The following is a 13,071-nucleotide window of genomic DNA, read 5'->3' as shown; positions in this document are numbered from 1 at the left end:
TTGGCATCAACTTGATCGAGGTAAGATAGCATCTACTTAACTGAAATTAGTTAAAAATGCTATGAGAATATCTCATATTAATACACGTCAAAGGCATATTGCAGGGGAAGTTCTTCTAAAGGAAATAAACAGTAAGACTCACTATGTAAATCATTTAGTAATTCGACAAGCTTACTGTTGAACTATTGCAAGATATTAAATAAAATATTTTCTGAGTTAAGAGATAAATTAATTTAAGCCAGTATACTTACAGAGTGTTGTGCCAAAGATCTAATATTGCTATCTTGTTCGTATAGTGGCACCTGGCGTGGCACCTAGAGCACAGTTAAGGGAAACTTTAGATTGCTAATGTAGTCTTGTTGTCAAATACAACTTGTGGTCATGGTAAGTAGTCCACGTTAATCAGGAAAAGTTATAACTTTATCTGATTTCTTGACTCTTGCTTTTACATTAGCCCCTTGGTTACTTGGCCCTCAGAGTACACAGTTCTTGCTTCCGGGGAATCATCCTGTAATTTTCCTGTTTCAAATTGCTCAAAGATCTTGATTTAAAATTTTTGTAGTGCTAAATATAATTCTACAAACCACTACCAACTGCTCTGAAAAGGACTACATCAGAAGTTGACTAGACTGGGGAGAAAATGTGGAGCAGAACTCAAACTCAGAAATGAAACTAGGCTGATTGGTCAGGTGGAGACCAGAGGAACTCACATAACAGTTGTCCTTTAGTGACCTTTTGGGTCTGGGACTGAGCACATTCCTATGATAAGAAGTCATTTAAGATCCAATGAACAGTATCACTTATCTCTGACAAAGTCCGGAAGCTTAGGAAAGAAGAATGAACAGAAACAGTCAACCGTGAGCAGGAGGAATAAGCGATGGTACACTGAAGGAATCTCAATGAATGAGTCGAAACTGTGTATCAGTTGTTGAATGAAAACAGATAATCTATTCTGTAAGTCTTCATGTAATTCACACTTGAAGGTGTATGTATTTATAAACACACACACAGCACATACATACTTTAAGAGACAATCTCATGGAGACAAAAACACACACACCTCATTTTAGCCTCATTGTATTTTTAAGTTTTAAAGTTTAAGTTCTAAATTTAAGTGTTGTTTTAAGCCTCATATGTTAAGTTTTAATGTAGTTCATTGTTTCTTAAATAAGCTTTTAATTTGGACTTTCTGATTAATCACTTTTTACACAGCTGAAGTGCTTTACGGCTTTAGTGTAAATGGTCTTCTGTAAATGTTTAGTGTAACTATGATAAAGTCTTCATCCAGGACACATCTGCTTTGTCAAAGCCTAGACCACTGCTGCTAGACAAGTCATGGAGTAAATCATGCTTTATGTCTAAATTTAATCACAACGGGAAATTATATTTTGTTTAATTATAAAATAAGTTCATGATAAGCATAAAAGCAAATAAAAGTACACATGAAATCATTCTGCCATCTGGAAAAAACTACTTTTAATATTTGTCCTCTCATATGTTATTTCATATATCTATACATATATTTATGCAAGTTTTTAATTAAAATGAGAGCATACATTATTAAAGTACACATTATCATACATTATCCATCTTATTTCAAGCTTGTTTTTTTTGTCACCTGTAATAGAAATATTTCTTTGGGAATGAATATGTATCTATATAATAATTGTTAACGCCACATGATCTTTTATTGGATGGAAAAATCAAGGATATTCTTTAAAGTGATCTATTTTTAACACTGAATCTTTTCAGTTATTGGTGATTACAAATATGCTACAGTGAAAAGTGTACATGTATGCTTGTTTACCTGCCCTATTATTTTGTGAAGATTAATTCATTTAACTTTACTAAATTATTGTAGCTGTAAACTTGAGGCTAAAACTGAAAGTGCTCTAGATTTTCTTGAAGCAATTTGAATGAAATATTTTCCCCAGTTTTTGAGATTGTTCATGTTTTCAACTATAATCCCTAATAAGTAAGTGTTTTGAATCGCAAAGCAGGACCAATAATACGAATTTGGCCCCACCGACCGCCAAAGTTCAGTATTATGATCAGGGGGCTGTAATTTCTTAAATAACTCATTCTGAAATCTCTAAAAAGAGATTTCTAACTATCAATACATCTAATTATATTTTCAGATAGGTGCTTCTACTTTATGCAACCTTTTCTGCAAATATACCATTCATTTTATAAAATTTGCTTTATGACAGACAGTCATCACTCTGATGGGTTATTTCCTTAATTTTGCTTGCTTAGGAATCTTTTATAGAACACTTTGTTACTTCCTATGCTTTATTTTTCCCAGTTTGTTTTTTAAACAATGAATATTTTCACTTTTTAAAGGTAGCACATGCATGCAAGGAAAATCAAGACAACAAATGCTCACCCCCACGAGGACTGAATAAACTTTGCTTTCATTCTATGAAAGACAAATCCTTCCTTGCACAAGCTTGTAAAAAATTAATTTTCTCCCCAAATCATTAAGCTCTCCAAGTGAAACCGTGTCTGGACAGCCCAGGTTGCCTGAGGTTGAAAACATGTGCTCTACACTCCACACTTTGCATTAATCACTTCCTTATAAATGTTTAGCTTACCTATTGAATCCTAGGTGATTATCTGCAAAATGAGATTTTCATTCAAAAACTGGATCCGTCTTTAAATTACCCATCGTTGTTGAAAAATGATCTTCATTGACTTCCCACTCCAAACTGATGTGTGCCCTCCCTGAGTTGTATCTACACATATAAAAACTATGCACGCACATATGCACAGTCTACACAAATATATAGGCAAGCCTTCAGAGTATGATCTGAAGTATTTTTTAAAATTTCAACGCTAGTTATGCCGTTGAAAGTATTTTTGAACATTTTCAATATATAGTTTGAGTGAAACTTGAAACAGCAAATTGGTTTTCATTCAGCAGTCCGTGCACATTTTCTTTATCTTTTTTTAAGTTTTATTGACATATCATTCATGTGTCATATATTCCTTTTTTTTTTTTTTTCATGGTAGCATTGCTCCCCCCAGCCCCGCTTGGTGGTCCAAGTGGAGGGAGAGAGAGAAACTTTAATGCCTCCCAAGCTTTTATCCTCTGGGGACGTGCAAGCCCCCTAATGACAGATGAAGACATACGTCACAGGAAAGGGTTATGCTATAGGTATTACAGTGATGGGAGGGGTGATCTAGGGACATACATGCAATAGGAAGAGGAGGAATTGGGGGTATACATGTGACAAGAGGGGTGGATCCTAGATTTAGGATGGCAGCTTAACTTTAGATGTCACAGAGCCCTTTGGCTTGTTCCCAGCGCAACTGATAAAGACCATTATCAGTAGGGTGTGAACTCATATTTCAATGGCTGAAATACACTAAAGAGAAATTTGCATTGTTCACCACAATTGGTTTTAGAAGTTTTTCTTCCTTCTTTTATGCATTGTTATTGACTTCCCATTGACCCCCCCTTTCTCTTGTCCTAGCCCTAATATTCATCTAGTTGCTGTCTCCATAGATGTACCTATCCTGGTGTTTCATAGATAGCAAGCAATTTAGAAGGAAAAAAAACAACAGAAACAGAGTAAGACACAGAAGGACTTCAATCCAAAAGAGAAGAGAAAGTTAAAAGTGTATAATGGGTCCAAAGGGTACACTCTTCAATTTTGACCTAACTGCCTCTGCAGTAATTCCCTGTCCATTGCAACCTGTCTGTGGACACCACTTTGCACATCCTTGGTCAATGGCCTGAGGGAATTCAATGGGGGCTTAATTCATACGGGGCTCTGTAAATGGACTCTGGGCTTTCACTGTCATCCATAGCCTTTTTGCAAACCAGGCCTGAACATTTTCTTTTGTGACATCGATTGCAGTCCCCACGGTGGGACCGAAATCTTCCCACTTCTTCCTTGTATGTCCTGTTTTCATTTATCCTTCTTTCTTAGCCCTTCCCACCTTCTGAGGAAATGCTGCCCTTTTCACCTCCTATGGTTGATTGTTTAAAGCAGTTTTTACCGCCATGATCTTACTGTTCACACAATAGTCCTGTCATCATTTGGCTGGAAATCGAGCCCAAGGGGTTAAACATTGCTTCTTAACTCACACGAATACTGTAGAACAATTTACATATCGAGGTACTTGCTGCGTGTTTTAATTGATTATCTCAACACAATTTAAATACTTCTCTTTGCTCCATGAATGGAACAGTTAAAGAGAATGAGAGAAGATAAAATTACCATGACTTATTTTTTCTGCCAGTTATTAGAAATAAACCAAAATTTCCTGAACACATTCCTAAGGAGTTTAGAGTCCCTAACCTCTCACTAATCGACTTAGTAGAACTAGAGCTGACATATTTATGACCTTCTTATACAGCAGAATAGAATCTACTTCAATGCAACATTGCAATGTGTGTTAGATATTAGCCACAGGGAATTCTTGCCTTCAGTGTGATCCATTCTTGTTGGAATTTATTGCCAGCTAGGTACTATCCATGCTACTAACAGTTGCACAGGGAGTTGAAGTAGAGGGTGCCAATGGTTTCACGTGGCCTGATTTATCTCATGTATGGTTGGTTAGACAACCAAGTGGGGGCTTAGTGTATACTTCTTTGATCTTCGACTTGAAAAGTTTGTAACCTCTCTGTTCCATTGCCAATGTACAATTAAAAGTTGAGATGGAAAGCTTTTATAGGTCTTTCATGCAATATTAAGAAGATAAATAACATTGGAAGAACATAATTCACATAATAGTCTCTCTCAAAGTGTGTCAAGAGCCAGTAGTACACATATTTATTCTGTTTTTACTTTGCTGTTGAAATACGCAGAACTTCTCTAAAATGCATTTTAAAGCAAGCACCTTAAAAGTGGTAAAGGTCTTTTTAAATGATCATTTAGTCTCAAGTTTGCAGATATTTATGGATGGAATCATTTATAAAAAATAATCCTTCCTATTCTATTAATTCTTGAATTAACAGAACAATTTTCTTATATTAAAAATGTATACATTGTAATATTCTCACTGGAATTCTTTTTTCTTTTTTTTTAAATCATTTTATTGGGGGCTCATACAACTCTTTTCACAATCCATACATCCATCCATTGTGTCAAGGACATTTGTACATTTGTTGTCCTCATCATTCTTAAAACATTTGCTTTCTACCTGAGCCCTTGGTATCAGCTCCTCATTTTTCCCCTTCCTCCCCGCTCCCCATTCCCTCATGAACCCTTGATAATTTATAAATTAGTATTATTTTGTCATATCTTACACTGTCCGACGTCTCCCTTCACATACTTTTGTGTTATCCGTCCCCCAGAGGTTATAGGTAGATCCTTGTAATTGGTTCCCCCTTTCTACCCCACCTTCCCTCCACCCTCCTAGTATTGCCACTCTCACCACTGGTCCTGAAGGGTTCATCTGTCCTGGATTCCCTGTGTTTCCATTTCCTATCTGTACCAGTGTACATCCTCTGGTCTAGCCAGATTTGTAAGGTAGAATTGGGATCATGATAGTGGGGGGAGGAAGCATTTAAGCACTAGAGGAAAGTTGTATGTTTCATTGTTACACTGCACTGACTGGCTCATCTCCTCCCCACAACCCTTCTGTAAGGGGATGTCCAGTTGCCTACAGATGGGTTTCCAGTCCCCACTCTGCACTCCCCCTCATTCACAATGATATAAGCTTTTTGTTCTTTGCTGCCTGTTACCTGATCCTATTGACACCTCGTTATCACACAGGCTCTTGTGCTTCTTCCATGTGGGCTTTGTTGCTTCTGAGCTAGATGGCCTTTTGTTTACCTTTAAGCCTTTAAGACCCTAGACACTCTATCTTTTGATAGCTGGGCACCGTCAAATTTCTTCACCACATTTGCTTATGCACCCATTTTGTCTTCAGTGATCTTTTCAGGAAGGTGAGCATCACAGAATGCCAGTTTAATAGAACAAAATGTTCTTGCATTGAGGGAGTATTTGAGTGGAGGCCCAATGTCCACATGCTATCTTAATACTAAACCTATAAATACATACACATAGATATATATCCCCATCATCATATATAAATATTCATATGTACATACCTGCATTCAGACCTCCATAAATGCCCTTTGCCTCCTAGTTCTTTCTTCTATTTCCTTTTACTTTCCTCTTGTTCCATTGTAATATTTTCATTGGAATCATTTTTTCTAATTCCCCCTTTTTTGTTTTGCTCTCTCATACAAGGACTCATTTGATCTCTTCATAACAGCTATTCTGTCCAACCTTCTCATCTTTAATTTAAACATTCATTCTTTCTCAAGGTGCTTAGATTTTTTCATCCTAGCACCTTAAAATAGTCCCTGCTTTAACTTATCTTTGCATCTGTCACTTAATTAGCATTCCAGCAGACTGATTATATTGTTCACATGTACAATCAGCTGTTAGTCATTTTATTTTATTTCAAGGAACCTTGGTGGCATAGTGATTATACATTGGGTGGATAATCACAAGGTCAGAAGTTTGAACCCACCAATCGTTCTGTGGGAGAAGAATGAGGCTTTCTGCTCTCTTTTAAAATGTATAGCTTTTCAAAAAAAAGTATAGCGTTTGAAACCCACAGGAGCAGTTCTACTCTGTCCAGAGGTTCTGAGTCAGAATTGAGTCAATAGAATGAGTTTTTATTTTATACTAATATTTGTAGCAATTTAATATATTTACCTTTTAAAAAAAATATAAGTGTAGGGGTTCTAATGTATAACTGAAAATCGAGTCTTATTACCAGTAATTTATTATTCAGATTTGAGATATTTTGAACCTTATCTCTTGCTATAAAATATATTTATATGCTTTTCTGAATTTTGCGATATTCACACATTTTATATACGTCACTCCGATTCCATCATTAATGTTGGTAATGAAAAGCAATATTATATAATTATTATAGCAGTCATGTGTCACTTCAATATATGTTAAGGATGCTTCCATTTATTCTCTTATTAAGCCATGTATAAACCATCAACAAAATTCACTGCCATCGAGTCAATACAGACTCATAGGGACTCTGTGGCACAGGTAGACCCCTGTGAGTTGCCGAGACTGTAACTATTTACTTAGAGTGGATGCCCCTCCAGGACATTGTAAACTGCAGTCTTACAGATCGCAGCCCAACTCGTAACCATTATGCCACCAGTAGCAATTATACTGGATTTCCACTAATGATTGCTATATTTAAATTAACTTAGTTAACATATTTCATGATTTAACTTATAAAACAAATCTATTAGTCCATCTTTATAGAGCCCATGCTTTAAACTGTTTTGCCTTTTTAAGAATTTAATATTTTATAAATAAAAATCATTTTTAGCCATAATCTGTTTCATGTGTACCAGGCACAAGACTATGCCATATAATACTTACAAAATTCTATGGCATTAGTAAAATTATTATCCCCATTTTCAGAGATGGAGAAACCAGACAAATATTTTTTGTCATTTTCTCTAGATCATGCACTTAGTAGATAGTGATGAGACTACATTGGAAATTAAGCTCTGTATCTGCAGAAGTTCAATTTGTCTGTTTTAAGCACAGTGCTAGTTATTGGGTGGAGGGATATAATTGCTACTGAAACATCACCCAGAACTTATGGTTTAGTGAAGGGAAAGAAAGTAAACTTCAATCTAAAATATCTCATTATAAATATATTTTGAAATCATTTTATTGGGGCTCATACAACTCTTATCACAATCCTTCCATCCATCCATTGTGTCAAGCACATTTGTACATTTGTTGCCATCATTATTTTCAAAATATTTTCTTTCTACTTGTGCCCTTGGTATTAGCTTCTCATGTTTTTCCCCTCCTTCCCCCACTCTCCCTCCCTCATGAAGCCTTGATAATTTATAAATTATTTGTTCATGTCTTACACTGACCCATGTCTCCATTCACCCTCTTTCTGTTGTCCACCCCTCTGGGAGAGGGTTATATGTTGATCATTGTAATTGGTTCCCCTTCCACCGCCCCCCCCCCCCCCCCCCCCCCCGACCTTCCGCTTACCTTCCTGGCATGGCTACTCTCAATATTGGTCCTGAGGGGTTTATCTGTCCTGGATTCCTGTGTTTCCAGCTCTTATTTGTACACATGTACATGCTCTGGTATAGCAAGATTTGTAAGGTAGAATTGGGGGCATGATAGTGATGGTGGTGTGTGTGTGGGTGGGGGGCAGGAAGCATTAAAGAACTAGAGGAAAGTTGTATGTTTCATCAGTGCTATACTGAACCCTGACTGGCTTGTCTCCTCCCCACAACCCTTCTGTAAGGGGGTGTCCAGTTGCCTACAGATGGGTTTGGGCTCTCCACTCCACACTCCCCCTCATTCACAATGATATAATTTTTATTTCTGGGTCTTTGATGTCTGATACCTGATCCTATCCACCTCTCATGATCACACAGGCTAGTGTGCTTCTTCCATGTGAGCTTTGTTGCTTCTCAGATAGGTGACCACTTGTTTATCTTCAAGTCTTTAAGACCTCAACAGATGCTCTAACTTTTGATAGCCAGGCACCATCAGCCTTCTGCACCACATTTGCTTATGCACCGCTTTGTCTTCAGCAATCTTGTCAGGAAGGTGAGCATCATAGAATGCCAGGTTAATAGAACAAAGTGTTCTTGTATTGAGTGGAGCCCAATGTCCATCTGCTACCTTAATATTAAACCTATAAATGTATGTATATAGATCTATTTCCCCGTTGTCTTATGTACTCATTATAAATTATTACTAAGATTAGTGATCCAAAGACTTTTAATAGAAAACTGTTTAACCATGAACATAGTTCCCAGTAAAGTAGACAACAAAATGGAAAAGGGTATTTATGTGGGTTTTCTTTTTTCATTATGAACATAGAGTATTCCATAAAATTAAATGCTAATTATGCAATTTCTTACACCAGGATTTCTATCAATGACACAAATGTTTTAAGTAAGCTACCAGGTGATATCATTGCTTATTTATTAAAAAAAAGAGACAATTTATTTCAACCCATCAAATATGAGTATTATAAGGTTGTGTTTAAGTGCTATCATTTATCTCACCTCATAACCAATACTTGTTTTGTTTTATATGTTTTACTCTACTTGAGTATAAACTTAACTTTGAATGCATATTTTTCAATCAGTAGTTCATGCACAAATTGTTCATGTCATTGGTTGTAATTCCTGCAATGTGTCAGAACTTTTTCAATTTCCTCCCTTGATTCCTTGTTCCTGTTATTCAGTTTCCCTGCCACTCTCTATCTTCTCACCTTTGGTCTTGGGCAAATGTCAAACTTTTTTTCCTGTATATTTGCTTTTCCTGGGAGCACATCCTTTGCAAATAGATTTGTTTGTTCTATAGTCCTGTCTACTTTTTGTCTGGAAGGTTGCCTCTGTGAGCGTCTTCAGTTTCAAGGTAGACATTAGTCTAGGAGCGATAGTCTGAGGGCTCTCTAGAACTTTTGTCTTTGGCTTTGGAAAGTCTGATCATGTGTATCTTGGTGACTTTCTCTAGGAGTCTTTCCTATACAGATTTTAAAAACTACTTGAGTGGATATCTTCTCTTCACTCATAAAATTAGGGAGGATTTCTGCCAATAAATTTTATTAAAGATTTGTTAATTTGTTTAATTCTCTTGTTTTGAGATTTTTATCATGTGTAAGCTATTCTTCTTGGTGATAGGTATATAGAATTATAGGATTGCTGTCCACATAACACATGTATTTTTTTTTCTTTTTTGAATGCTTTTCTATGGACTTGTCCTCTGTTTATACTGGTTCTCTATTTCATTGATTCAAGTCTATTCCTATGCTCATTTTTGAGATAGCTATTACTGAAATTGTATTTAATCATTCTAGTTGCCATGTTCACATACTTTCTAATGTTCTATTTATTTTGCCTATATATTCTTATATTATTTTCTTAAATTACTTTAGTTTTATCTCACTTTTTTTAGATTTTGGTTTTTTTCTTTCACTTCTTTCTTGATCTCCTGGGTGATCCTAAATATGGCTCTTTTGAATTCTTTTGTTAATGACATTTTAATTACACTTAATTATTATTTTACAGTAAAAAGCATTTGATTGTTATTTGGGCGGAGTTTTCATAGAAAATTGATTTTCCATCCAATAATTCACATACCTTTTGTTTTTTAACACTGGTTGCAATGAAGACTCTATGAAGTTCCTCCACCACCATTTCTCCATCAGGAAGGTTTTTCTGACCCTTTATTTGGTCACTTGCTTGACATATTTGTCCTGATTCTATGTGTGATTTGATGTTGGTTTTCTCTAAGACATTAAGGTGTTGTTGATCAATCATATACAATATACATATTTATCTTTACCTGGATATGTATATATATATATATATATACATATATATATATATATATTTGGATGGACAGGCAGGGTTGCTATCCTAGTCATTAATTTGTGAGCACTGTTATGCTTAGGACGTGTCTCAAGTTGGGTAGGGTATAAGCTGGGAGTATGAATGTGAGTCTCTTATCATGCTTGCCTAGAGTACTTTAGGGTGAATTGGATGAGTACTAAGAGCCAACTGCCTCTCTTAGTATGACAGGTTGGGTGGGGACAGCAAGAGTGTTGGGCGTGGCAGGTATTGAGGAGTCCTGTGGTCCAAACTCGGGTTTTGAGGGGTTATAGTGGTGGCAAGGGAGTGGATGGGTATTGGCTGAGCACGCAGAAGAGCAGTCATGACCACTCTGCACAGTAGGGTGTTACACAGCATATTGATGTGCACACACTCTCACAGCTACCTCACCTGGTTGGGTCAGGAAAGGAGACTGTGAATGATGGATGATCGTGTGCATGGTCTTATGGGCCCTACTTCTCTCAGAATCAGGAACACTGTTAGTGGTAGGCAAGTGTGCACATGAGCTATGGGAATTGCTAATGCATGACTAGGTCAGAGGCAGCTTTCAGGCAAGTGCATGCATGTGGCCACTGTCACTGATGACTGATGTTAGGGTTGAGGGTGAGTTACAGGTGATCACATATGCACAGCTGTATGGTTAGTGCTATTTCCCAGGCTGTTGGGAGAGGGTGAGCATCAGGTGAATAATTATATGAAACTGTACTTCTGATAATTGAATAGTCAGACCAGGCTGACTGAAGAGCGAGGGTTGTAATTTACTATCTGATAGGAATGACAAGGCAGTAGGGTACACTCTGCTCGCTCCAATCAGAATAACTCCTCTTTGGCAAGCAGACACGATTGCCCTGGAATTTCCTGTCCCACACAATCAGTAGTTGGGACTTGCTCCAAATTAAGTTCAAGAAGTGGTGGACTGCTAGTTTGGACAGTTGGGGACCCTCATTCTCTTCATCTACCATGTTGTGTGTGCTCCTCACTGCAGATGTTTAGGACTGCAGCTAGTACCATGCTGGTTCCCTCCCTAATCTGCAGATTACTATATCCTTGGAATATGTGCCCAACTTTCTATATTGTCTATCCTGAGAAAAAGATCATTATCCACTCATCTCTCTTATCTAAAATATATCCCTGTGGTTTCTCCATCTCTTATGATAATGTTATGAAGTTGCTTTCCTGCGCTTCTCATGTAGGGTCACTAAGGGATTTCTTTCAAGATGAGCAGATTGATCCAAAGCAGCTGGTGGAGCCACTGTGTTCTGTGTTAGTCTTCACTTACTTTATTCGTTCAATTATTTCTTCTAGTGGATGCGCAATTCAATTCTCTCTCCTTCCTTTTTGATCCTCTGTTCCAAGATTGTTGTCTGCAACTGTTTCACTTTGTTTCTTGGTTATTTGCTATAGAGTGATGCCTTAGTGTGTCTGACAAAGCTCCTCCTCCTTCACAATAGCTTACTAAATTCCTTATCAAACTTATAAGCATGAGCATTATGATACCTGAGGCCATAGGCTTTGAGACACAGAATTCAACAATAAAATGATCTTCAAAGTAGTGCAAAAAGGGATCAAGGATTACATTATTACAACTTATACATGGATAGATAATTTTATTGATTGAATTATTTTGATGTTGATGAGGAGTTACAGTTTCAACTATTTTTAAAGAACATATTATTTCTACATTGCAGCCACCAATGAACATACACTCTATCGTGGTAAAAGTCCAGTGCATCAATAAAAAAGTTGGCACTGTTATCTACCATGAAGTACGGATTGTGGTGAGAGACAGGAATGACAATTCACCAACGTTCAAGCATGAGAACTACTTTGCCACGGTCAACGAGGTCAGTTGCTAAGTTTGTATGCTTCTTGTTTATTTAATTAAACAGACAGTATACCTGATTTAAAATAATTGATCCATAATCATGGCCTTAACTCACGACAACTATAAGCTACTCCTAAGTTACAAATGAGATCCAAGACTCGGTGTGTTTTTAAGTAAAATTTACAGGTAAGTTGGTACAGGTGCACCCAATTCTTACTTAGCTTTACTTTTATGGGGAAAAACAAAAACTTGATGCCTGAAAAATGAGTTAAAAGTTGCATGTGCAGATTTTCATGTTTGGGTTGGTTCATTTATCTTAAAGTGAGATAATATTACATGACATTAAAGGGCAAGTTCAAATTCTCTATAAGCTGGTTTTTCTTATACCAGGCATTTACTGTACCAAGAAACGTTTAAACAAATACTATTTTAAAATAAATAGCTGTGTTACTCTGGGTACTTTAGAGAAACAAATCCACAGAAACTCATGTATAAGAGAGAGTTTTATATAAAGGTTAAGTGCACATCAAGAAAACATCCCAACCCAGTGCTGCCCAAGCCCACAAGTCCAACATTAACCCATTAACCCATATGTCCAATACCAATCTACAAAGCCCTCCTCCAACTCACAAAACACATACGATGCCGACTGCAGGAGGAAAGCCAAGCCAGCGAACATGCAAACATCTCAGTGCTGGCAGGGCTCTCCACACGGCTGCTTCAGCATCCAGGGTTGCATCTGGGTAGGTTCATGTGGCTTCTCCTCAGGGATGTCTTGCAGGAAGTCAGCCTTGCCAGCTGAAGCAGGGAACTGCTAAGGCAGCCACACCCTGGTCTGACCATCAGAAAGCAAGAGACCTGAGAA

General features: G+C 37.1%; 1 protein-coding gene across 1 annotated transcript in view; it reads left to right on the top strand.

Annotated features, from left to right (window-relative positions):
- The window catches only part of PCDH15 (protocadherin related 15), a 952,716-nt gene that overhangs the window by 355,825 nt on the left and 583,820 nt on the right, over nucleotides 1-13,071 (top strand). The window contains exon 5 of the mRNA XM_045291300.1: nucleotides 12,070-12,225. Coding sequence (XP_045147235.1) covers nucleotides 12,070-12,225 — 156 coding nt within the window. The remainder of the gene's footprint in view (nucleotides 1-12,069; nucleotides 12,226-13,071) is intronic.

Source organism: Echinops telfairi, unplaced genomic scaffold (genome assembly GCF_000313985.2).
Source record: "Echinops telfairi isolate 266 unplaced genomic scaffold, ASM31398v2 ScPeMD7_70;HRSCAF=299, whole genome shotgun sequence".
Lineage (NCBI taxonomy): Eukaryota > Metazoa > Chordata > Mammalia > Afrosoricida > Tenrecidae > Echinops > Echinops telfairi.
The sequence above is the reverse complement of the archived record's forward strand: the minus strand, read 5'-3'. Positions and strand labels throughout refer to the sequence as shown.